Raw genomic sequence first — 26766 nt, forward strand, 5'->3', positions numbered from 1 at the left:
CTGTGGAGGGAAGTCTTTGTCTGTGTTCCTTGTTTGGGTCTTTGTTCTCTTTTTGGATCTAAGAGAGGCCAGACATATCTTCAAGTTCTCCAAGTTTTCCTGAAGTATTTCCTACTATCCAGTATAGTGAGTATTAGAAAGGCAGACTAGTCTTATAATTAATTTCTGCATTTGCAATTGTGTGTTGCTGGAGAAATATCTTCATTTCTGTTTGCTGTTACTTTGATTATTCTGAGAAAGGCGGGGGGGGGGGGGCGGAAAGCCTCTCCAGGTTTATAAGCTAGACCCTGTAAATTTTTCATCCTGGTGTTACAGAGATCGTGTTCTTTCTTTCTTTTAATAAAATCTTTTCTTTTTAGAACTTGATTGATTTCTTCCCTTGTTTGGATTTTCAGGGGAGGGGGGAAAAAGTGAATCCCTCTTTGTTTTGATTCAAGGGGTTTGAATCAAGGTATCTCTCCCAAGGACTAGGGGAGGGGGAAGAAGGTGGAGGGGGGGAAATGGATTATTTCCCTTTGTGTTAAGATCCAAGGAAGTTTGGGTCTGTGTCCCCAGGGAAAGGTTTGGGGGAACAGAGTGTGCGCTACAGACACTGAAACCTGGCTGGTGGCAGCGTACCAGATCTAAACTAGGATTTTAGTTTAGAGGAGTCCATGCAGGTCCCCATCTTGTGGACGCTAAGGTTCAAAGTGGGGAATAAACCTATGACATAGCCCCAGCTGATACTCCTTTGGAGACCTCAAGTAAGTCACAATCTCTGCCTCAGTTCCCCATTGTGATGTTTGTAAGTGTTAAGTGTTAAGTATTAGTAGTAAAAGGGGATAGACTTCTCTTTGGATTTTCAGAAACACAAGGTCCTGAGAAAATATGGATGAATTGAGATTTTAAATCCACTTCTTAAGGCAGCCATGCATTGTGTCAGCAGTAATGAAAATGGGGTTTCTGTCATCTATACACCAGGAGATCTGTGAGAGAAACATGAATAAAAGTTTATTTAACATTCTGTCATTCAAAACAGTTATTTATAAGATGGATTGCCACAAGATTAGGCATTAAGTTCACGTGTCCCTGAAGTCTGACTGGCAGATAGTTTTATGTAGGTGATAGAACTGCAGAGCTTAAGGTGACCTGCAAAGGAAAAAAAACTACATCTGTGCCTCTTTCTTTCTGATATATGGAGAAGGCATCAAAGTACTCTTAAACTCCCATATTAACCACATTTTTTCTTCTATATTAGAAATTCAGATTGAGTCTCTGGTTTTCCTAGAAGGCACTATAGATACTGGAGAACTGGTAGACTAGACCAGATAAATCATGCAGGTGAAATGAGACTGGACGTTATTCTTATGCAGACTGTTGGAACATAAAAAATAAATTTTAATGTAGTGCCTAAAAAATACCATGAAGAAAAGTGATCTTTGTTGAACTTATCTTCTATTCAGGATCTCCAAAAAGTTCTCCAGGAGAGCCAACTTGGACATCCCTGATTTAAAAAAAAAAAAAAAAACTTTATAGCCTTCTGTACATACATAAAGCAGGAAAAAGTCACATTGTTTTTCCTTCCCTCCCATTACAGGTCACTTTAGAGCCCTTCCCAGTCACAATTTTCAATACAGATTCCCCCTTCTAAAAGGATTTGGATTTTAGGAAAGCTCCTCTATTCTACTGTTAACATTTCAGCAGAGAGGGAAGGTTTAATAAGTTACCCACAACATTCCAACCCCTTGTTTTTTATGTTCCACTTTTATTCCACTCCACCCGACTTGACCACTCAAGGTAGATCACTTGGCATTCTAAAATTTCAGCAACTTCACACGCTAGGAGCCCACGCTAGGCTTGACCAATGTAGGGAGTACTGGAAAGCACTGAGCTGTGAAAAATTACAACTCTCGTACAAACTAAAGCTCTGAGCATGGAGTGATTGCATTCCTCAAGTGAACTGCTCCAGCCAAACCTTCCTCTGCAGAGGGGTAATGAACAGAAGGCACAATCTTACTGAAGAGTTAGTTTTCCTAGTCTGTAGAAGTCGCTGCATAGATACGAAGAAGGCATCACGTGAGCTGGAAGACTAAAAGAATACAAATCTAAACTCAAGAGTAAGATATGTCTTGCATATGGAATTCTTTACCCAGAACTACTCAAGTAATTAGAACACCAAACTTGGAAAGTATCACATTTCATTAAGTGGTCCAGCAGCCCATGGTCAAAGGGACAGCAATTCGAGTTCAGACCCCTCTCCAGCATCCCTTGATAGCAGCTGGTGTAAATGGTTTGGGATTTGAGAAGATTCACATGTCTTCATCCTCTTTTTCTAAGAAATCAGTCAAGGTCCCGTTGTCTACAGGAATTAATAAATACTCCACTCCATCCGTTCCCTGAAAACGGACACATACTGTCAACACAGGACTGTGGCAAAGAAATCGCACCGATGCAAAATGCAACATCAGCCACTAGACAACACTGTTACAAACAGCACAGATTCGACACACCAACATGGCCTTATGTAGTGAGGTGCCCAGCCAGGTCAGTGTTCAGTAGTACTAACTACAATATTAATCCAGGAATATTTCCTTAGCATGGCAACAGGTGAAAAAGCACATTGAAATAATCGGCTCATATCTGGTTTGGGAGACAAACCCCAGAGCTTTAGAAGACAGCTGACTCAGTTACCCTTGCATATTACGCGAGAGAGTGGGAGTAGTCCCTATCCACTTCACTTAAATGATTTACTGCCTCAGGACTTGGGAATGCAGTCTCATTGCTGGAGCTGGCTAGCAGTCTCCATTCCAGGGACTTCAAGTACAGACTTCAAAGCTTGCTAAATAGTCTCTTCTAGTTATCCAAATGCTTCAGATTGCTCCTCGAGATCTTCAGGTAATCAGGGTTCCACTGCATACCCAAAGGAACTCTGTGTCGTTAAGTAACTGAGCCGTGGTGCACTTTTCTGCAGTCTCTTTCCATTGCACAGAAAGTTGAGAGACCTGCATGCAAAAGTGGATAGCATGCTATAGGCCTTCAGCCCTTCACTAATGCACTGACCATTTGTCAGTGCTTCAAACAGTGTACTTTGGACATAGGTACAGCTCATCTCAGGTAAACTCAACAGCTGCAAGTAGTGAAATAAAAAGTAAGGCCACCAGCTGTAGCCACAGTCAAGATAACAGTTGCCTAGCTCACCCGCTTGGTCCGGATGAGCTTGTGGTCCCTGAATTCTGTCAGCTGAGCCCGAAGAGTCAGGTCACTGTTCACAAGGAAGGCCTCCCGACACCGCTGGTAGAAGTCTTGGAAAGATAGTCCTGGGTATGGAGAGGAGTTAAATAAATCAGGACAGCCAGCATCCAAAGCAGATTCATGTGCTCTGGTACAGGGCAGAGTTACTTCCTCTCCTGCAGTCCTGAAGGATAGCTTGCACTGCTTACTCACTAGAAAACAGCATTACTGGGACATGCAATTTGAGGAGCCCCCTTAAAGAGAGGAGGAAGGGATCTCCTGCTATTTCAGTTGCTCCTCTGATCAAATTCAGAACATACATCCTGACCATATTTAATGCATTTGTCAACCACAGCTTTGTTCCACAGATACAGCCAAGCTAAAGGGATTTCAGGAATGGAAAGTGGCAGATCTGACAGTACAAGATCCTCCATTTGGTAAAGACAAACTTTCAGAGCACTCAAGTGCACAGCCCAGTGTGGGATTCTCTTTCACTACACAGCTCCTATATATTACTGTATCTTTATCTTTCTAGATTAATACTATGCCATTTATTTGCAAATTGCAGAGCATTACAGACTAATCTGTAGGTATCATAGGGGGACAAGCCAGGACATAGATTAAGTGGCTTGACTAAGGTCATAGAACTTAAGATCAGAAGGGACCATTATGATCATCTAGTCTGACAGTGGCAGAAGCAGTAGCAGAACACAAGAGGTCTCGACTCCTTGTCTCCCCTAATCAATGGATGGCATGTGACAGTCAACTTCTTCCTTGGTTTTGTAACTCAGCCCCACGTGGAGGATTTCACTATCAGACTGGGTGACAGTAAGAAGAGATCCTCTGAACTCAGCCATTCATCTGATTTCACGTCACACACCAGAACATGTAGCCCAATGCACAGCACTGGTAGAGATGCTCGGTGCTAAACTCACATTCAAAAGCCAGCAGTTTCAGTAAATCTGCTATGGCAACACATGCTAAAATGGGAGAACCCAGCTTCCACCTTGACTGAACTGCCAACGGTGCCACATCAGACGAGAGAAGAAATGCCACGTGCATTCCTACATCAAACACCAGGTACCTGGGTAAGATGGGTTATCCTTGTTCTCCAGATGATACTGGGCCAGCAGTCTGAAAATCCCTCTGTGGAGGGAAAAAAAAAAAGAAAAAAAGAGGCCATTACAGAAATGTTAAACAATTTTTCTTGAAGAACAGAGTCTTGTGCGTACACAGCAGCTGGAGGAAGACTTGCTTTCCAAGAGCCATTCATTTCAAGTAGTCCCATTCCTCCATCATGTAAGGGCTACTGATCACTTGGAACCCAAGTTAAACAATCAACTCGAAAAGTGTCAGAAAGGTGATTGTTCTACAGATAAAGCCCAAATTAAGTTATTGTTCCATAGAGCAGGGGTGGGCAAACTATGGCCCGCGGGCACCCCTGTGGCACCGCGGGGCTAAAGCAGGCTCCCTGTCTACCCTGGCCCTGCACCGCTCCCGGAAGTGGCCGGCACCATGTCCTTGTGGCCCCAAGGGTAGAGGGTGGGGCAGAGGGCTTTGTACGCTGCCCTCGCCTGCAGACACCGCCCCCTGCAACTCCCATTGGCTGGGAACGGCAAGGTAAGCAGCACTGGGCTGGAGCCCGCACCTCGAACACCTCCTGCACCTTGCACCCCAACCCCCTGCCCTGAGCCCCCTGTCGTACCCCACACCCCTCCTGCATCCCAACCACCTACCCTGAGCCCCCTGCCACACCCCTCCTGCACCCCAACCCTCTGCAGAGCCCCCCCACACTCTGCACCCCAACCCCTGCCCCAGCCCTACATTCATGTCCCTGCATGCAATTTCCCCACCCAGATGTGGCCCTCGACCCAAAAAGTTTGCCCACCCCTGCCATAGAGCCCAAGAGAGAGGACTCAGGAGTACACTCATGTAGTCAACTAATTATTTTATTGTTGCCCACTACAAGCAAGAAATCAAAAATGGCAGGTCGTACTGCAATGCAAAGCAATTCTGTAGTTCATACACTGCATTGCAAAGCCAACCAATATGCTAGTCGTGGAACCTGCCCCTTTCATGCAGTGAGCAATATTCACTATGAGTTACAGAAATAACAAGCTTGACTTTCTTAGTCAAATAAGATGCTAACACTGAAGTCATTTAATTATTCTCTTTTTCCCTGCAGGTTTTCAGATTAAAACTTTGAATTTGTATTTTAAAGGAGTCTGAGCTGGATTTAAGGTGAAAAGTCTTAGATGTTACCATACCCCCATCCAAGGGATGGCTGCCAAGCCACACACAGGCTCCTCCATGGACAAAAGCAAGCTGTCCAGTATTGTTAGAAACAGACTGACTGTAGCCACACACTATGTGAAAATGCAGCAGGAAATGCTATAGAAATTGAGATTGAGTTGTGTCTGTGTGGTGATAGAAGCACCAATACAGCAAGCCAGATCCTCCATTTTTTATTTGTATGGCAAGATTCTTGGTTGTTAGAATGAAAGGTCTATTAAACCACCCCAGCATACTAGCTATCTATTTTCTCTAGTGCTGTACACATCAGTGGCTCCTATACTATGGTCCATAGACTACTAATGGTCCATGGTGAACTGGCTGGTGTCTTGGTGAGGGCTCTACACGTCTCCAGCTGCTAAACGGCATGGAAAGCAGCTGCAGATAGGCATGTTCCCAAAGCTGCAGTTGCTTACATGGAAAAGTAACAGCTGCCAAAGGAACATTCTGCAATACTGAATGGGCAGGGAGACGCTCTGCAAGATAATCTTGCTTTAAGAGCTGTCACCTTGCTCCTTCACCAGAGGGCACATTTCACTGACTCAGAAAGAAGTGCTGAGAGAGTGGGTGGAGCTTCCCCCAACTCTTCACCCATCAATGACTCACTAAGCAGTCTGAAGAGGGGCACTTAGCAGATCACAAAATCCAAGTCCTTGTGTAGCCAGACTGTGCTGGCACTGCAATATTTTGCATTCTAAACTTCCTCCAGCTAGACAGAGATCCATGCTGCTGAGAGACAGCCAATGGGGACCTTGCTTTCCAATTATGAGAAAAGAAGTGAGAAAGGACAGCATGTGGTTAAGGAACTGGACTGGGACTCAGGAGATCAGGGTTCAGTTCAAGCTTAATGACACCAGGCAAGTCACCAGGCAAGTCTTAATGACACCAGGCAAGTCACTTAATCACTCCATGTCTCAGTTCCCCATATGTAGAGTCCTGCGCGGATATAAGTCAGTATCTGCGGAACCGCAACAGTGAAAGGAGCAGAACGTGGGGTTGTCGCTCCCAGGAGTCAGCACCCCGCGCTGGCAGCTCCTCCAGCACTGCTGTACTGCCTGCAGCCCCGCCCCCAGCCCCGCCCTGCCCCCTCCACACAGCTGTCTGTCTCTCCTGTCCGAGGATGTGCGTGCCGCTTGCACACAAGAGCGCAACCAGGCACAGCTGCCTGTGAGCCTGGTGCCCACCCCAGTGGGCACAACTTGGGGAGGTACAGACGCACTGGAGGAGCTGCCGACATGGGGCACTGGCTCCTGGGAGCAGTACCCATGTTCTGCTCCTTTTGCTGCTGTGGTTCCTGCGAGAGCCCTGAGTTTCTGCGGATACCGGTTTATATCCACGGATATAAATTTGTATCCACACAGGGCTCTACCCATATGGAAACTGGGGATGGGAGCCCTGTCTCTCTCTCACCCTTTTTGTCTCTTATCTATATAGAATGTAAGATCTTTGTGACTGAGACTGTCTCTTACTACATGTACACACAGTACCTAACACAATCTTAACTGGGGCTTCTAGCTGCTAGAACGATAATGTGATAGGATCTTACCTTGCATTGGGGGTGAGGCTGTGCAAGACATGCGTTAGGGAGCTCAGAGCCAGAGACCCAGATTGCTGCACTAACAGCGAGTTCTCATAGGAAGTTTCTTCCAGGTAGGGACTAAAAGTGGTTGTTTCATACCAGAGCCAGTTATAGAGGCTTTGTTTTGCCTGATCCCACACTAGATACACACACACAAAAAGGAAGAAAAAGGACAGACAGGGTTGCAGATTTAGCTTCTCCCAGTCATACAATATAAACCATCTTAGTGCAGCAGCACCACCTTAGAGCAGTGGTCCTCAGCCTTTCCAGACTACTGTACCCCTGAAGCCCAAGTCCTGCTGCATGGGGCTGAAGCATGTAACTTGGCTTCACGGGGGCCCTGGGGTGTGGGGCCCTGGGCAACTGCCCTGCTTGCTACCCCCTAACACCAGTCCTGCACTTGCAACCTCTCTAAATCCATCCCGTGACCCCTGATCTAGACAAACTGACATATTCCCTGGAAGACCTGTGTACCCCTGTGACATACCCCTGGTTGAGAACCACTGCCTTAGCGAATTCTCACTTACATAGAGCAGTATTATTTACCCAGCCATTTACACTCAGAGTGAAACGTTCCCTGCACCAAAGAATTTACATGCACACTGCACACATCCCCTTTTCCATTCCACTTTCAGATAGCACCAGTCTGAACAACATGGTGTTCGAACCAGTGGTTCAGCGAAGTGTCAGTACTCTATAGATAATCTGACAGTGATTGGCAGCTATAGTCGTATGTTTGTACAGCCCCATGGGCACTGGGGCCCCCACCCTGACCATGGCCTCCAGGTGCTAATAGAAAGCTACCTGTACATTATGCACCCACGGGGCAGAGATAAGGCCATGCACGCAATACACAGAGAGCATTTAACAATCCCAGAAGGGTGGTTTTTCTGGAAGCACAGTGGAGGAGACCAAGGCCCTGGGACTCACTGAGTGGAGCATTGATGTGATCGATGGAGGCGATGAGGTGGATGTTGGGCAGGGATGCTAACTGTGCAAGAATTTGCTGGCTTTTGTCTCCTCTCAACATCTTGCTGTCCAGGTTATGGATGAGGAGATAGAGCTCCAAGGAAGAATCTACAAAGGGGGGAAAAAAACAGCAGGGGAACAGTCACACTAAGGAGCTGCACTAAGAGTGAAGAGATTCCTCGTTCTCACTGTGGTTTGAGTGTAAGCCAGTCCTGTCAAATCCCCTATGCACGTCCATCCAGCACTCCAGTGTCAGAGGACTTTGCCTTTCAGCCTGTATTTCAGGGCATCTGAAATATTTTATACAAGCTCTTTCCACTGTAGCTCTTGCCACCACTGCAGCTTTCCTTTCATAACCCCCTTTTGCTTGCTCATAACCTGTCCAGAAGTTTCTCATTTGGGCTGAAGCTTTCTATGCCTTTAGTTCTGAGCCTCTACACCAGTGCGGGTCGCGGCCCAGTACTGGCTCACAGAACGGAAGGCACTAGGTCGCGGCAGCACTGGTCAGCACCGCCAACCAGGCCATTAAAAGTCCCATCGGTGGTGCTGCCCAGCTGGTGCCTACCTGTTCTGACACCGCGCTATGCCCCAGGAGGGGCCAGCAGCAGGTGCAGCTCCTGGGGGTGGGGGGCGCCACAGGGCTCCGCATACTGCCCCTACCCAAGCACTGGCTCCACACTCCCATTGGCCAGGAACCAGCCAATGGAAGCTGGGGGGGGGGGGCAGTGCCTGTGGGTGAGAGCCACACAGAGCTGGACCTACTGCTGGCCGCTTCCAGGGAGTGGCACGGTCCGCAGTGCCAGGACAGGCAGGAAGCCTGCCTTAGCATCCCCACTGTGCCGTTGACTGGGAGCCACCCGAGATAAGCCTGCCTCTCAATCCCCTGCCCCAGCCCTGAGCTCCCCCAAAACCCAGAGCCCCTTCCTGCACCCCAAACCCCTCATCCCCAGCCCCACCCGAGCCTGCACCCCCCGTCCCAGAGCCCTGACCCCCTCTTGCACCCCAATCCCCTGCCCCAGCCCAGAGCCCCCTCCCACACCCTGAACCCCTCATTTCCAGCCCCACCCCACAGCCCTCACCCCTGCACCCCAACCCTCCGCCCCAGCCCAGAGCCGCCCCCCCCAACCCCTCATCCCCAGCTCCATGGGGTCACGGGCGTCAAAAATTTTCTTCAACTGGGTCGCCAGAAAAAAAAAAAAAAGTTTGAAAACCACTGCTCTAGACAATATGGATTTATTTTAGGAGCAGGGTTTAAATACAGATCTGTTCTGCCACTTTTGAATTATGTAAGTAAGAGACCAAATAAAACCCTCAAACAGAGGATCTGATCCAAAGCCCACTGACTTGAACAGAAATCTCTCTCAACATGCCTTTAAGGAGCTCTGCATGGGTCTCTCTACACAGCAGCTAGGAGATGTAATTCCCAGCGCAGGTAGCGGTGCCCGTGCTAACCTGAGCAGAGCAGTGTGGCAGCGGTGGGCAGCTAGCCTGAGCAGCCAAGTACCATCATGCCCAAGCTCCTAGGTACGTGCGCCAGGGGCTAGCCCTGGCTGCCACACAAACTATTTTTAGGTGCTAGCTTGAGCAAAGCTAGGGCCTGTACAGCTACCCAAGCTGGGAATTGCATCTCCCAGCTGCTGCACAGATGTACTCTAAGACGTATTGACACAGAATGCAAATGAGTGAAATGGGTGATCTTTAAAAGTTCAAACTTGGCCTGTTGCTGCTAAAGCTCCCAAAGAAACAGCTGCTTGGAGAGCCCAGTAAACTCCCTGACAAGCCATTAGCCAATTATAAATTCTGTTTTGTGCAGAAATCAAGTAGCTACTCAACTGCCCATAGCCCTGGGTTTTCCACAGGGAGACAGCTAGAGTTTAGCACCTGTGATGCTGCATAAGAACAGCTACAACTGGGGGACTGCCTCCAGCCAGCCAACCTTTCCCCTACCCACTCTCTGTAGGAAAGCACAAAGACAGATGAAGGATGAACATTTGAGGGAAAAAAAAAAAAGAAGAGTTAAGGCTCCAATGGCAACATCATATATGCACAGATGTAGACACACAAAATTTAGCCACTGGAACCGTACACACACACACACACACACACACACACCCCTATACTGTTACATATGGAACTCAGCAAGCGCTCTGTATATATGACATGACCCATTTAACATTGCTTTTAGAACCTGAATTCCCACGTCCTACTCTGTTTGCTCAAAAGAGCCATCAACAACAGAGGGGTCTGCATACATTAAGTTACATCGCTAGTCCCTTTCAGTCCATTAGACCTTGTACATTCGAAGCTCAATCCAATGTCCATTGAAGTCTATGGCAAGCCTCTTAGGCCAAGGTTTTCAAAGGAGCCTAAGGGAGTTCAGCCCCCTACTCCCATTAAATTTCAGTGGTATTTGGGCATCTGGGCTCTTTTAGGCTCTTGAAATTTTCACCTCTTAGCGTCAATGGGTATTGTTCAGGCCCTCAGGCAACCAGTAAGAACCTCCTTCTCCCATCCACCCCCATACAAAAAGCTTAGGTTTTACCCTTATTCTGTTCTATCAATGAACTTACAGCTGAGGAGAAATATGGCACAAACCCCTCCAATTAACCAAGTGAAGAGACTAAGCACTCAGTAGAGCAGACATGAGGCTCTCAGGCTCATTGTCAGAATGCTCATTTTCTCACTTTTCCTTGGCAATGTGTCCAAGCTAACAAGCTGAAACTGAGGAAAGGGAATGCTGTATTTCCAGGTACTCAAGACACCTTCACACATTTCACAACCAAGAAGCCAAAACCCTGGTGCACTTACGCATCTATTCAGAGAACTACGTATATTTTCCATGAAGGCCACAAAATCACAAGACAGGAAACAGAACAGCAAGAGTCAACACAAAGATTGCAATTGAGCAAGTGGGAAGTATATGTGATTTCAAGGAAAACACCAGACTTGCACAAGCTTTTCCAAGATCAGAGAGAGTCTAAGCTTTAGGGCATCTGCTCAGTCTCTTTACCTTCTTTAAATCTTTTCATGATCAAGTCTAACTGATCCAGAGGGCTGCGGAAAGTCCCCACGTGATCCAGCACCTCCTCTGTTATGGAGTTCAGAATCTGGAACAGAAAAATGCAAGATCATCATCATCCTGAGGGACTTCTGATAACTATGGGCTTAACACCGAATCTAAGAGTTGGGCCTTAGCTAACACCAAGGATCTTCACCAATTCCAGCCATCTGTGGCCAGTTCCCAGCATAGCTTCACATGGTGCAAACCCCTAGGGTAGTCAAGGTAAGTCATGATTTTCTCCAGTTTCAAGCAGAAGTAAATTGTATTGGAGTATGTTGCATATTATGGGATACCTCATCTATACTAGGGAGTTCGCACTAGTTCAGGTACACCAATCCCCAGCGTGGTCAAAGTTTCTTTAAACTCAAGGAGAAGGGAGAATGGGGAATGCTATTCATTGAGGAGTCTGTGTTTAGAGACTGGGAAAGCTTCCTGTAGACTACACTAAACATTTTGTATTGGAAGATTTTAGTGGCTGCAGATAACAACCAGCAACTTAAAAACCTCACAAGCTTTGTCACACTTACTGATCTCACAGTGATGCTGGGGAAGAAGCCATTGACAACAAGGTGAACAGAATCCTGGAGCAGAGAGGTACGAAACTTCTCCAACAGATCTCTCTTTGAGCCCAGTCCATAAAGCACAATACTGAACCCCAGGCTGCAGCGAAGAGAGCAGATTAAAGGAATCAAAATGACAGGTCCTTTTAGAATCTCACATCTGTGTTTCCATTACATGAAACAATCCGATTCCCCTCTCCTCCTATAATCTTACAATTCTAAAGAGTCAATCAAGTCCAGGGTACTTCAGCTTGCAGCCAGCCAGTCCCTCAGTTTGTAGGGGGTTTGAGATGAGTGGGTACGGTGGTTCCATGTAACTAACAGGAGTATTTATCAGCATGCTCAAGACCTGGGAATTTGCTGTCCTCACACGAAAGGGACACTTGTCTGAAGACTATCAGGTCCTCTGAAACAATGCAGACTAACATGGAAATTGCTCACAAAGCCACTGTATAGGCCCCTCCACCAAGCTATTCAGGCACAGTACATTCAGCTTTTCCCATGAATCACAGCAGTCATGAGACAACAAATGGAAGCCTACCAGTTGCTTCTGATGTGTCTTTTCTAGTCAGGTCAAAGGTCAAGATTTCAAAATCAAAACATGCTATTCTAGTACTTGTGGTTTAACCTTTAACTATCCAGTACAGCCAGAGACAGGCAGATACAAGGATGCTTTAGGACACTGCAGATCACTGACCTCTTACGAGGAGAGGCACAGCGTCTAATGCTCAAAGGAAGAATGATGTGTCAACAAAAGAGGGAAGAGTGGGCCAGATCCCAAGGTGCTGTGGGCAAACAACTCCCATTAACTTCAATGCAAGCACATGAGACCTCTCTGGATTTGGCTCAACGAAAATATTTATTGTAAACCTATGTTGCTCTTACTCCCCACACATACCATCTGCCACTCCCCACCTGCTTCCTCTGCCTCACCAGCCTGCCATCTTTCTCACACTATCCCATATGCTCGGGACTGTCCCATGAACCATGACACTGCAATTTCCTCCTTGCACCACACTCCTTTCGCAAAGCCTTCTAGCACTGATGTCCTCCCATACATCTGCACCTGCCCTCCTCTGAGCTACTAGCCTCTGTATCCTTTGTCCCTGTTAGAATCGAATCCTCTAGAGGCAGAGACCTTGTCTTCTGTAAAGCACCATGGAATCTTATAGCTCTATAAGCAACACCCAGTATTAAATACACCTCTACCCCGATATAGCGGTGTCCTCAGGAGCCAAAAAAATCTTACCGCGTTATAGGTGAAACCGCGTTATACTGAACTTGCTTTGATCCGCTAGAGTGCGCAGCCCCCTCCCCGGAGCGCTGCTTTACCACGTTATATCCAAATTCGTGTTAGATCGGGTTGCGTTATATAGGTGTAGAGGTGTATAATGGAAGTGTGCCCTCAAACCCGCTTTCTCTCACACAAATTGACACAGAATTCCAGCTCCTACAGTCCTCAACAGACTCGGCACTTTTCTTCTCGCATCTAACTATTAGATCCCTCACGCTAAGAAAGCTCACTATTACACCACTGAAGAAAACCAGATTCTATGAGAAGTGGTATTGGCGATTTGCTAACCAACCTGTATGCTCTAAACGGTCTCTCCCCCTTTCCTCGTATACTCGACTGTTTATAAAACATACCAATGAGCACTTACTGCTCCCATCAACTGGGGACACTCTACACCTCTAAAAACCCCGGCTGTTCAGCTCATAAAGAGTAAATTTTGCACAACTTGTCTCAAGAGATGCATTACCCAGACTGCGCCCTAAGAAATTACCCTTGCTTATCCTGCAACCTCAGCCCTAATTCAGTCAGTGAATCATTCCATTGCTCATCTGTGGGACAATGATTTAAATTAGCAGAGGCTTTCCTGATGGTATGTTGGGGACTAATGTTCACTGAATCTTCTTAGAGGAATCCATAGATACTTACTGTAACTGCAGCATCCATTTGGAAAACAAGGATTCATGCTGTTGGTTTAGTTCCTTCAGTTCAGCAGTGAAGGCAGGGGGAGCCTTGTTCAGGAGGACAAGCAGGGTTTGCTGTGTTTAGAAGGGGAGAATAGGACAGTCATACAGGGTTTAGGGTTGAAGACAATGACTAAACAGGTGTCTAAATGTGTGCCTGGAGTGTGTGACTGAACCCTTATAAACACTGCACTTCTCCAGCACCTTCCCTTCAAAGATCAGAATGCTTTACCGGTATTAAACAAACTGCAATACTCCAGTGGGAACAATTAGCCCAGGTTTGCTGATGGGGAAGTCAAATGACTTGCCCACTTTTACACAGAAACCTGTGGCCGATCTGAGAACAGGATCAAGGCTGATGCTCAGGCCTGTGTCTTGGTCACCCCATTCTGCCTCACCTTGCAGCATCTGGGCATATTGCTACTGAGACAATGGCACATTCACAGCTCCTTCTGCACCAGCAGCTGGATTTTCTCCGCTAAGCATGCTCTGCCAATAATGGATGCACCAAACCAGAGACAACCCCATTAGCAATGGGCAAGACCAGGGTGCCCATCAATGTGGTTTGCGTTAGTTCAGTTGAGTCAGTCACTAAAGGGTTAAAGGCCATGAGGTATTATGTTTAAAGAGAAGACTCCAGAGTATTAGAAAACAAATAGGAAAGAATTTACCTGCAGATCAAAACTAGCCTCACCAGAGAAAGTGCTATGAGAAATGTTATTACAAATCTGGAGGGCTAGTTCAGGCTTTTAAAAGACATGCCAGAGTCCTGATGTGTAAGCTAGCAGCGCTACTTATAATGTTGGCAACAAAATTGGAACTGCTGTAGCATGAGACCTATGCAGGCTTCAAATTCTCCAATTAATGCATTCACTTCCCACCCCCATGTGGCAGAAGAGAGTTTACTCTGGAGAGAAAACAGAAGGGAACTGTGCTATTTCGAATAAACATAAAGCTTTCAGAGCATCAAGCTGCCCATTAGTCCCTTTGATATCAGCAGAAGATTTAAAACTGCACGTCTGGATTTCCCAATACACAGGAGTGTCCAATTTAACTACTTGGAATCCACCAGAGTTCTCCCTGGGTAATGCATTATGCAGAATCCAGGCAGCAGCCAGTAGGTAATCTGAATGCATGTGTTTTGGTAACATGGAGTTAAACCAATAACCCCCGACACAAAAATCTTATGTATTCACCAAGCAGACAGCAGGCACCAGTACATGTTTCTCTGAGTCCCTGTTCCGGAGGGGCCACCTCTAGGGACAAGGGGATCATTCACTCTCCGTGATACATTCATCCATAGCCTCTCCATAGGGAGTGTCAACAAGTGGTCCATTTAATTTTTTTTTAAAAGCCACCAGAGTTAGATGTCTACTGGGAACCAGACTGGGACAACACTCCCTTTCACACATATACAGAGGCCACTGAATAGCTGTCAGATAGTAATGCTTCGGGCTGCCCCCAACCTGGGTGGGATTTGAACTGCAAACCCAGAGCTGAAATCTTCCCCCACACCATTAATACTCCCCTCAGTTCATCTGGGGGAATAGATGGGTTTTTACTTTTAACAAATTTGTTCACAAAAGCCAGACTTCATTGCTGCCTGGATTGGTAGCAGACTTCATCGCTGCCCTCCATTCGTATCATCCCTTTCTACCTCCTCTGCATTCTGAATTCTAGCGATTGCAATGTTCAACCGACATATTAGCCAGCATCTACTACACACTTCCATCCCCCCCCGTTGCTACCACTTTCTCAGCCCCAATGGTGGGAGCGCTAGAGCAGAGAAGGCGATAGCAGTTTAACCACCCTGTCCCCTGACCCTACTCAGAGCAGCTGTACATCACATAATAGTTCAAACACCAATGTACTGTTGGCACACTGTCTACACTAAGGCTCCTGATCTCTCTAGTACAGCTGAACTGGTGGTAGCAAAGGGGGGAATTTCAGGGGGGAAAAAAATCCACCACAGACAAGACCTTCCATTATGAAGGTGGTTTCATCTGCTGCAACTTTACCTGATCCAGCTTTCTTTTCTGCAGCTTCTGAAGGGTTCGATCGGAGGTTAGAACTTTGGAACTACTGTGTGCCTCAAAGTATTCTTCCACCAGGTTGCTCTGAAAAGGCAGAGTGAAAGGTCAGTCTCAGGCAGGTTCTGTGGACTCGCTCTCTCCATGCCCCCACCCAAGGCTCAAATTGCTGTGTTAGGATGCCACTTCACAGCCACACCCACTCCTCAGTTCAGAGGGGACGGGGGTTGAGGAGAAAACCTAAAGCAGAGATGCCAACCTTGTTCTCAGACTTTTAGAAATGTTTATGAAAAAGATTTGAGAGGACTTAGGGAGGCTGCTTTGACGTCTCTCCCCCGGACCCATCTGTTGCTGAGGGGGAGGGGCTGAAACCCTACCCCCAAACAGGGACACAGAGCATAGGAAAGCTGCCCTCATATGCCACCTACGGCCCTTAATTCCTTGGCCAATGCTAGGTCTGGACCTCCTCTCCAGAATAATCCTCCTCCATCACGTTCCTGCTCTCCTCCTCCTGCCACTTCTCCCCTGCCATGAGGGGCTGACAGGAGACAAGCCGCAGCAATTGTTAGGTGCAGTCTGGGATGCTGGATTCACCACCCATACCACAGGCAGCATGTTGTGTTCAAACTGCCCCATGTGGGCCCTGCTGGGCTACATTAACATGCTCTAGGTATCTAGAGCGCACAAGCAGGGTGGTGAATCCAGCCCCACCGACAATCGCTGTCACCAAGCATCTCTGAATCTCTCCCATCAGGGCTGTATTTCCTCTACACTCACTGTCATTTCCTCCTTCAGTTTCTTAGCTGGTGTTTTTTTGGAAGCAGGAGCTGCTCTAGTTTTACTTGGGGTCTTTCGGTCCAATATGACATCACTGGTTTCTTTGTGGTCCTTGTCTTCCTCCTCCTCCTCAGAGCATGAAGCAGAATAGTCACTCTCGCTGTCTGAACGCAAGCTTGGAGCTAAGGAGAAAGCATTTGAGAGCTGGTAATATCTTTTTACAGAGAACTCTTATTACACATTTCCTGTAGCCTAGGTCTCCTCTTATATTGTCTATCCTTTTTCAAGCATCCAAGTCCTAATCCGATTTCATAGCCATCGTGCTACTCAAAAAAAATCCATTCTACATAGACCTGAAAATATGCACACTGCTCTCTTTTCCCCTTCTCTTTCCAATTATTTAGTAAGGCTCTGAAAATTGGCGCAAGCCTCCAAGTGTGGCTCTACTCTGAAAAGTGACTCTAAAAATGACATTGTGGGATTCCATGTTTCTCTTAAAGACGCTACATCAGTTTATACTAGTAAGAAGAGTTATTCTACCTGTCAGCCCTCCAAACATAAGTTGGGTTTTTTCTGGCTCATGTCACCACTAGCAAAAAAGGGCTTTGCCACGGAAATTTTACTAACAATTCTGTTGATTCAAGAGTAAGAACAGAATCCGGCTCACTCTTTCATGGCTTTGAAGCGGTAAGGAGCAGTAATTTTTTAACAAGCGCAAAATTTTCAAAAGCGCATGAGTGATTTAGAAGACCAAGTCACTTTTGAAAATGAAATTTAGGTAGCTAGGATCCTGAGACCCCCTGTCTCTTAGGCATGTCTGAAAATTTCACCCTCAGCCCAGTGATGAGCTGCCAAAATCTTAACAACGGGTTCCCTATAAAAAGTTCTGATTTAACAACGGGTTCCCTATAAAAAGTTCTGATTTAAGGGATGTGCGACAGCATGTATTTTTTGTACCAATAGGGTTACCATACGTCCATATTTTCCCAGGAGGTGATTAAGAACCGAAAAGCCTGACATGTCCAGGAAAATACAGATGTATTTTAACCCTACCTAAAGTTCTTTTTTAAAAAGATGGGGCTGAACTAGAAATGAGCTCCGTTTCACATGTGTGGGTGGTGATCAGGGACAGTCTCAATTTTTGGGTCTTTTTCTTATATAGGCTCCTATTACCCCTCACCCCCGTCCCGATTTTTCACACTTGCTGTCTGGTCACTCTAGGGTGTGCACATGTGTGGGTCCCAGCTGCTCCCTGCCCCCCCCCATTAAAGCAGGTGTGCAGGGTTACTGCCCTGGGAACTGCAGGGCACCAGTGGATGTGGGGCTGGCTGCAGATAGGGGCGTGGGGCAGGGCTAGCTGGAGGCAGGGAGTGACACGGGCTGGCTGTGGGCAGGTGATGCAGACGGGTGGGCTGCGGGTGGCTGCGGGCAGGGGGTGGCTGCGGCTGGCTGGGGGGGGCAGGGGGCGGCTGGGGGGGGCAGGGGGCGGCTGGGGGGGGCAGGGGGCGGCTGGGGGGGGCAGGGAAGGCGGGGGAGGGGCGCAGACACTCACACGGGGGGGGGGCTGGGAGCTGCAGGACGCAGCCGGGGACTCACCAGGCAGCAGCAGCAGGAGCCCCCAGGCCAGAGGTCCAAAGAGCAGGAGCAGCAACAGGGCCAGGAGGCAGCTCACATGGCTCTCGCAGCACAGCGCAGCGCCCCCCGGCGGCCGGGAGGAGGAATTACAGGCTTCCCAGGCAGAGCCCATCAAAGCTTCCCTCGCAGGGAAGCTAGTTAACAAGCGGTTCTAAAACCGCTTCTAAATTTAACAACGGGTTCGTGCGAACCGGTGCGAACCGGCTCCAGCTCACCCCTGCCTCAGCCTAAAAAGTGACCAGTTATTTTTATGCAGAGTGCATATCCCATGACAATTTAACACAAACTACACACAAATAAAAACAACTGCAAGAACATAAAAGAGGTCTTAATTTTCTGAATTATAGTAATCTATAAACTTCCCAAAGTGAGGTTCAAACAATCTTACTGGAATGGAATTTTCACTAGAATTTTCATATATTTCTACAACAGATGAATAAAGCCCAAACAACTGAGCTTGTCAGATTAAAAGCTAATTTGCCTAGTTCAGTGGTTCTCAAACTTTTGTATTGGTGACCCTTTTCACACAGTAACCCTCTGAGTGTGACCCCCCCCACTCATAAATTAAAAACACTTTTTTTTATATTTAACACTGTCATAAACGCTGGAGGTGAAGAAGGATTAGGGGTGCAGGCTAACAGCTTGTGACCCCCCTGCATAATAACCTGATGACCTTAACGGGTCACAACCCTGTTTTAGAATCCTCAACCTAGCTCAATTTACTGTCACATATACACATGTTAAAACGTGTAAGAACATGACATGCAAATCTCTCCCACACTGATCCTACACATTTGAAGTCAGTCAATGACTTGAAATCATCTACTATAGATATAGAATATTAAGCTTTTCAGAGTGGCTGGGATTTTAACAGCTTCTTAAATCAGTTCAAGTGATTAAGGTTGATGGACACAAACTCCCAGCCTACAGCGGACAGAGATTAGAGAATCTAACAGAAGAACTGAATTCCTCACATTTAGTAAAGCATCTGCATACATGGGATTATTCACATGGTTTTACCTGCTAAGATAAAGTCACTGAAGTAAGAGATTAGGTGCTGCCACTCACACCCCAACACCTCAGAAACAGTATCTTGCAGTGAAGGAACTATGTATCCCAAAAACTGGCTCAGTAAAGATGGCTATTATGCTATTTTTACTTGGGAGTCACTTGAATTCTCTATGTAGACAGCAATGTCCTTGAAGCACCCATGGGGAGATAAATACGCAAGAATGGTCCTACTGGGTCAGACCAAAGGTCCATCTAGCCTAGTATCCTGTCTTCCGACAGTGGCCAATGCCAGGTGTCCCAGAGGGAATGAACAGAACAGGTAGTCTTTAAGTGATCCATCCCCTGTCGCTCATTCACAGTTTCTGGCAAACAGAGGCTAGGGACACCATTCCTGCCCATCCTGGCTAATAGCCATTGATAGACCTATCTTCCATCTAAAGAACTAGATAAATTCACGGAGCTCAGACAGCAGGTTATAGGTAACAGAACACTAAGATCCACCCTAAGCTTTTACTTAACAATGCTACTGTACTCCTGTAAACTGGAGCTTATTGCAAATGGTGCGCCTTACCTGTCAATCTCTTCCTGAGTCTGTAAGGTGTTGTGGACACAAATTCATTATTTTTACTCTGCAAGAACACAAGTATGTTAGTAAAGTCACACGTGCGCTATCAGTAGCATCACTTTGCCAGGCAAGGGGCCAGGGTTTCATTTCTGAGCTCTCTTTCAGCTGGCAGGGACCTGAGAATGCAGAAGCAGGAAGCTTTGCTTGGGAGAGGGAATTCCTGGTGTCAGGTGATCACCCCTTGAGCCCTGGGGGAATGGGGATCACAACTCACAACCAGGATGCGGAAACTTCAGAACCCCTTACCCCTGAAGGAGCCACATGGAAGTGACGACAATGGTAACACTTCTGCCAGACAGAGCCATGATGCGCTAGGTCACATATTCTACTCACCAAAGTCACTTGGAGTTCCAATAAGCGAGCGACTAGCAAAGCATAACAGAGCACTCAGCACTGAGAAGCCCAGCAGCAATGTAATGTGTCTGAGGAGCACTGAGCAGTTTTGTTCAGTCGCTGTTCGCTTAACCCTGTTAAACAGATCATTTCTGTTTTGTGGGGGAAGGAGGTATGATTACGTCTTATGTCCAAGAGAGTTTAACTTTAGAACACACAGGATGTGCAGAGCCACAGAGCCTTCTCATCAAGTTAAACACAATATATTATCAGGACATCAGACAAAGGACTCCTAAGGACAATTTTGCTAAGATATAAACAGATCCTCCCATGGCAAGGCCCTGGTAGGTTTCAAGACCTTTTTTTGTAGCTTTGGACCTTGGTAGCACATTTAAAGTGCAGCTCTATTCTTAAAGTAACTATATACAAATGTCAGTCCAATCTGTGTATGTTCGGTTGCATCAATTTACTTTGTGTAATAAGTATGGGGTTTGGTTTTGTTTTTTTGCTTTGTATTCCTGTTAGCAAGCAAAGCCAATACAGATCTGCAAGAGGGAGCTGGGTTCTGCTGCAAAAACTGTAAACCAAGTTCCAATTGTAGAATCTTTATTACTGAAAAGTAACCCAGAAAGAACACAGCTGGACTCAGACTCCAGGCTGAGTTTGCAATAATTAGAACTGTGTAGATGATGTGTGGAACCATGATGCCATCTTTTAGACTCACTTTTCAGATTAGAACAGCACTTTAAATATGCTTCAGAGCACTGCACACACCTACAGTATGGTGCTATATAAGCAATCATTCACTGGAGTCTGGTCTCTATCTATTTCCCTGCATTCACTTCATGAACTCCCCAAGGGGCAGTCCTGCCCTGATGCAACCTCAGCAGACTCGCCAAGGCCTAACTGAATTATGGAGACTAAACTACCCTCTTACCTCTAGGCTGTCCATCTAGTTCAGAGCTGAAACAAGTTGTTGGGGCAGCATAGAGGAAAGCTTGCATTGCTGCTTCATGAAGTTTGCCTGTTTCGTACTGTACCCGAGCAGGACTTCAGTCTCAATCTTTCCCCAGCATTACATTTACATTATTACTAGTGGACACTAAAGTGACCAAATGCTAATGAGTCACCACAGTTTGGAGCATTTCTGGAGCACTGACATCCTCCAGTCCTAAAATTTATACAATTTCCTCCAGCAAGTTGTACAAGCTGCTGGAAATCTAAGCATTTAACTGCATATTAAAGGGATGTCAAACATGTCCAGTTGCATGAAGCAAGGGAACCATCTCTCACCTATGCTAATTAGTCTGTCAAATCTACTGATCTGCGTGTTCACTCTAAAGCCCATAAATCCAAGATCCTCATTTGCGGCAGTTCCAGCGCTCATTTAAACCCTTCCCTGCCTGCTTCGAAATGGAGACATCTGCATTGTGAAAAATCTAGGGAGGTGATGGGTGGGGAGAGGCTCTTCAAGCCCCAATCCTCATGATAATCAGATGGTTTGTGTTTTAAAATAAGATCAAGCAAAAAGCAGTCACTCACCTTCAGCTGGGCTTTGTTCGAAGCAGAGTACTCTGTAAAGCAAACGAAACAATGAAAGTAGCATATATTTCCAGCAGTGCCAGCTCCTACAGACATGGGCACAAGATGCTCATGTTTCCCCAAGTAAGAAATGCAGGCATCCGCTCTCAGTGTCTCAGAGATACTGTCTCTGCATGTTAACTCTCTGGCCAGTCACCCTCATGGGTGCAAGGTGCAGCAATCCACAGCTGCCCCAGAGTGGGGAATACGCCCCATGAAAGGGGCGGTGGTGCTACCACTACTGGTGGCTTTAGCCAGGGTCCATGGGTACTGGGGACTGACAGGAAACCTTGAGTGAGCAGGAAGGGGATAAGGGTTTAGGTAGAGTGAGGAAGGACAGGGACAGCAAGCAAGGCTATTCTCCATGTCTAGTCCAGCAAGGAGCTATGGAGTGGGCCGGGGGGGAGCCTGAGCCAACCCTGCAGTAGGGGTGTCCAGTTCTTACACTCCAGCCATTGCAGCTTAGAGCAGGTAACTGCCTCCCAGGACCCCTGGGGAGGAGGGAAGCAGGGCTGGATGCGAGGCATGGAGAGGAGGAGCAGGGCTGGCTGTGGTATAGTGCACCCATTGAACTGGGGAACTACCATGGGGAGGTGCTGAACAAGCATATCTCCAGGCTGGTCTGTCCCTGTCCCAACCAGCTCCAGACCCCATTGCAGAACACAAATCAGGGCCTTCCTGCTAGGGTTGGAATGCAGCAAAGGATGTTTCTTCTCCCTCCTCCCCTAGCACTCAAACAATGACATAGCATAGGCCATGTGTTAACAGACTGATTGCTTCCTGGAACCCCCCCCCCCGCTCAAGTTCACACACCAATCCAGGTCAAGACTCCAAAGCCTCCATACCTTCTTTGTTGCGAGACGTGCCACTACGTGTCTAGCACTGATTCTCCATTCTCTCTGCTCCCTGTGCAGAGCACCCCCGGCATATTCTACTCCCCAGTGCACCTGTACAGGGGCTGCCAGTCTAGTCCTTCACGGTCCTCATTAGCCCTGATTTAAAGAATACTCAAGCGAAGCGTATGCAGCCAAATCAGAGGAGTTTCTCAACTGACTCAACGTTACTGTGCATTGCAGCAGCAGAAGGGATAAGCAAACACATTCTGCTCTAAGCCAGTAGGAAAAACACAAAACGATCAAACAGCATGATCCACAAGAGAACTAGAGCACCAAGCAGACTAAGCGGCACTATTTACAAAGCACAAAACTAACCCTGGAATATCAAGTATGCTGGGAGTTCGCCAACCTGAACGCCAACCTGCTTAACTGCCATTTGTGCTGGGATACACCTGCTAGCTACTTTCCTCCAATTCACCAAAGTGTCTCAGAACTTACTCTTGCTGCTTTGAGGGGTGCTGGCTGGCTTCTCAGGATACTGGGAGGATTCAAAGGTTACATTCTTCCCAGGCGTCTGGGCTAGTTCAGAGGCTTTAAATAAAAGAATAGTTCCAAAATGTGATAGGCACAAAACACACACTGGACAGCTGTGAGTGTGTCACAGTGACACACAGAGTTCTTTGCCCAAAGTAATCTCTTACATATTAACCCCATTTCCCAACCTTTCCAAGGAGCTGCACAGATATTTCCCTTCTTTCTCTACCTGTGAGAGTAAATTTAGTACTCGTGAAAGGTTCTTCAAGACTACACTCTTCTGCTGATCCACAAGACAGGTACAGAGTTAGCCTGACTTAAGTGCCACCCTCATGGAGGGGCCACCCCTTGAGGTGAGAGAATATTTTAGTCATGACACTTGGTCCTCTGTCTGAGGCTGCTGAACTGGACTCTCTGGTAATGGCTTGTGTGTTGAGATCATCAGTCCACTGGGAACTGGACTAAACTCACATTTTATTGACTCCCTTCTGATAATCATCAGCGTGGGTTGGATTTGAACTGGTGACTTGAATGCAAAAGGCTATGTATTACAATAACAGTGCTGAGAATCTAAACTTCACTCAGTTCACTCAACTAAGACTTCAGCTTTACCAGCCAGAATCTCTCATTCCACTTGGCTTGTTCTAACCCACAACAGAGCTCAAACTGTTCCAAACTTCACACTCCGCCCACAAGACTAAAGGATGGATCAGCTCAGACTCTGCTGTGGGATTATGGCACACACAGTGGAATAGGAGACATAACGAAGCCCAGCACAAAGGTTCAGCATTATAGTAAGGGAAACCCAGAGCACCAGTGGTTAAAGCCTGAACTACTGGTGACACATAATATAGTGGATGTGAACCTCTGAATTAACACATACTGAAGGGGGACCATTATAACATGAGGGCTGCCATTACAGAAGAAGCAATCACCAATATGTCCAAATCCCGAGCTTCTGTTTCTCAAAACTTTTGATCCAAAGCCAGTCGTAAGACTTTTTAATAGTACTTTTTAAAATACAAGTAAATTACAAGGAGGCTGCCAGACTAAGATTCCAGAAATAATTTATTCACTTGGTAATACTGAAAAGGAAGACATACCCAGCTCTGCCATCTTGCCAGAACGTTTTGGAGTCTGGAACGAGTAAATTTCACCCCCACCTGCACTGGGGCCATTTCTCAAGGAATCTGTTAGAAAACACATAAAAACAGCCATACTGGGTCAGACCAAAGGCCCATCTAGCCTGTTTTCCAAGAATGGCATGCCAGGTGCCCCCGAGGGAATGAACAGAACAGGTAATCATCCTGTGATTCATCTCCTGCCACTCATTCCCAGCTTCTGGCAAACAGAGACTAGAGACACCATCCCTGCCCATCCCAGCTAAAAGCTATTGATAGGCCTATCTTCCATGAATTTATCTAGTTCTTTTTTGGACCATTATAGTCTTGGCCTTCACATCCTCTGGCAAGGAGTTCCACAGGTTGACTGTGCGTTGTGTGAAGAAATACTTCCTTTTGTTTGTTTTAAGACTGCTGCCTATAATTTCATTTGGTGACCCCTAGTTCTTGTGTTATGAGGAGTAAATAATACCTCCTTATTTACTTTCTCTGCATCAGTCATGATTTTATAGACCTCTTTCATATCCCCCCTTCAGTTTGGAAAAGAGACAACTAAGAGTCCCAGTCTTATTAATCTCTCCTCATACAGCAGCCGTTCCATACCCCTAATAATTTTTGTTGTCCTTTTCTGAAAAACTTTTCCAATTCTAATACATCTTTTTTGAGATGGGGCAACCACATCTGCACGCAGTATTCAAGATGTAGGCATACCATAGATTTATACAGAGGCAATATGATATTCTCTCTCATTATCTATCCCTTTCTTAATAATTTCTTACTCATGGATACATAAAACACACACACAAACCTCACATGGTGAGAAAAAGAAATACCTTCAGCACATGCCCCCAAAACAGCCACATAGTTCTGCTCTTTCAGGATCTCCTGGGCCTCATCATCATCAGAAATGTTCTCAAGTGTCTTCACAAATCTCTTTACATTGAGTGCAAGTTGAGCTTTGTCCTTCCGCACTTTAACACCTAGAATCACAACCACAAAAACGTAACTTCTGATAAGCTAAATTTAATTAATAATATTGCAGTAGTACCTCGGAGCCCTTGTCCTAGATCACCCCCTTTCTCCCACCCCCTCAGAGTTGTGCTAGGGGCTGTACAAATAAAATAAAACCCACAGACCCTGTCTCCAATGCTTACAATTTAAGTAATCAAAGCTGCAGTGAATGTCTCTGGCTTTTAACATTCATATGTAAAAGCAGCAAAGAATCCTGTGGCACCTTATAGACTAACAGACGTTTTACAGCATGAGCTTTCGTGGGTGAATACCCACTGCATCCGACGAAGTGGGTATTCACCCACGAAAGCTCATGCTGCAAAACGTCTGTTAGTCTATAAGGTGCCACAGGATTCTTTGCTGCTTTTACAGATCCAGACTAACACGGCTACCCCTCTGATACTAAACATTCATATGGAAACTCAAGACAGCACCTGTCCCAACTGCCAAACAGTGATTTGGAACTGATTTGAATTTGGAACTGAGACATTAACATGACTGTTTTTTTTATTTCATAGCTACTTCTAGATTTCATACCAAGTTCTCAATATCCATATAAGTGATGACATCAGTGCAATTCTGAAGCATTAACTGCTACTGCAGAGTTGCACATATCAGGATTTGAGTCCCATAAAGTCTAAAGGGATCACACAGAACACCATAAAAAGACACCCCAAGCCAAGTTTTTAAAAGGAGATGCTCACATGACATTACCGCTGCTGGGAATATGCAAATTGTTAACATCCAAAATTTTCAGGAGCAACTAGTGATTTTAGGTGCCTCAGTTTTCAGATACTAGTTATCAGGAAGTGCTTAAGCACTTGCTTTCTGAGCAATCAGACCCCTCCAAGATGAAGTTGGGCACCCAGAGGCTACCAATCATTTTGACGACCCTGACCCTTGATACATTTCAATATCTGCAAAATAAGTTGCCTGTTTACGCTTAAACCACTAGTACCTCCGTTATCAGAAATGTGCTTCAGAACATCTTCATCTGCCACAAACCTGGCTTCCAGGACCTTGTTTCTCTTTAACTCCAGCTGACTCATAGCAGACAACCTGCAATGCCAACAAGCGTTAACTAGGTAGGCGGCCGGGCACTGCCCACCCCTCAGCGCACCACGCAAACCCGCAGCTATGCACCCCCCGTTTCCGGGCAGCAAAGCACCACGTGCACCCGGCCGCAATAGCCGCCTTACAGCCAAGGGGCTGGGCACGGAGACTTTGCAAGGGGGGCGGGGGCGGCCTGGCCCCCCAGCTACCCGCGGAACTGGAGGCGGAGGCTGCAGTGGCTCGAGCCCCGCCCCCCCGTCTCTCTCCCGCCCCCGCGGCTCACAGCAGCTCCAAGGCGGGTGGCAGCGGCACGAGCCGGAGCGAGGTGCATCCTTCCTGCCTCCGGGCCGCACAGCACGAATCTACCGCCCTCCCTGGGGGGGGCAACAAGGGGCGGGAACTGCGCGGCACCAATAGGAAACGCAGCTGCGCGAGATCGATCTTCTCGCCAGCAAATCAACAACGCCTCTAGCTGGCTCCTTCCGCCCGTCCCAGGAGGTACTCGCCCTCAACCAACCAAGACGGGGGCGTGGCCAGGAAGGTGTCCCGCCCCCAGACTCCTCCCCCTTCTAGC

The 26766-nt window shown here is 46.8% G+C and overlaps 1 protein-coding gene across 3 annotated transcripts; it reads right to left on the reverse strand.

Moving 5' to 3' along the window:
- Positions 1-968: 968 nt before the first annotated feature.
- Positions 969-26589, reverse strand: ORC2 (origin recognition complex subunit 2). Of its 3 annotated transcripts, none has more exons than XM_044978375.1 (17): positions 26476-26589; positions 26098-26198; positions 24962-25108; positions 24111-24197; positions 22972-23064; positions 21599-21630; positions 19670-19727; positions 16453-16634; positions 15664-15762; positions 13611-13720; positions 11639-11771; positions 11061-11157; positions 8012-8158; positions 7049-7220; positions 4295-4356; positions 3178-3296; positions 969-2375 (listed from the first exon to the last, which is right to left on the reverse strand). In XM_044978375.1, exons 2-17 carry the CDS (start codon positions 26186-26188, stop codon positions 2289-2291), a joined length of 1716 nt encoding a protein of 571 aa, XP_044834310.1. In that variant the 5' UTR covers positions 26189-26198; positions 26476-26589; the 3' UTR covers positions 969-2288. The 3 variants fall into 3 exon arrangements, with proteins under 3 accessions (XP_044834310.1, XP_044834308.1, XP_044834309.1); XM_044978373.1 differs by having other exon boundaries at positions 969-1483; positions 26476-26584; XM_044978374.1 differs by having other exon boundaries at positions 26145-26198; positions 26476-26490.
- Between the last annotated feature and the right edge of the window lie 177 nt (positions 26590-26766).

This window comes from Mauremys mutica, chromosome 10 (assembly GCF_020497125.1).
Source record: "Mauremys mutica isolate MM-2020 ecotype Southern chromosome 10, ASM2049712v1, whole genome shotgun sequence".
Classification (NCBI taxonomy): Eukaryota; Metazoa; Chordata; order Testudines; family Geoemydidae; genus Mauremys; species Mauremys mutica.

Bases quoted from the DNA above. Each gene is read 5' to 3' on its own strand.
- ORC2 (XM_044978375.1), bottom strand. From the start codon at position 26,188: ATGAGTCAGCTGGAGTTAAAGAGAAACAAGGTCCTGGAAGCCAGGTTT. The intron at 4,357-7,048 runs GTAAGATCCTAT...TTCCCTCCACAG, and splicing joins AGCCTCACCCCCAATGCAAG to AGGGATTTTCAGACTGCTGG. The intron at 3,297-4,294 runs GTACCTGGTGTT...CTCCATACCCAG, and splicing joins GGATAACCCATCTTACCCAG to GACTATCTTTCCAAGACTTC.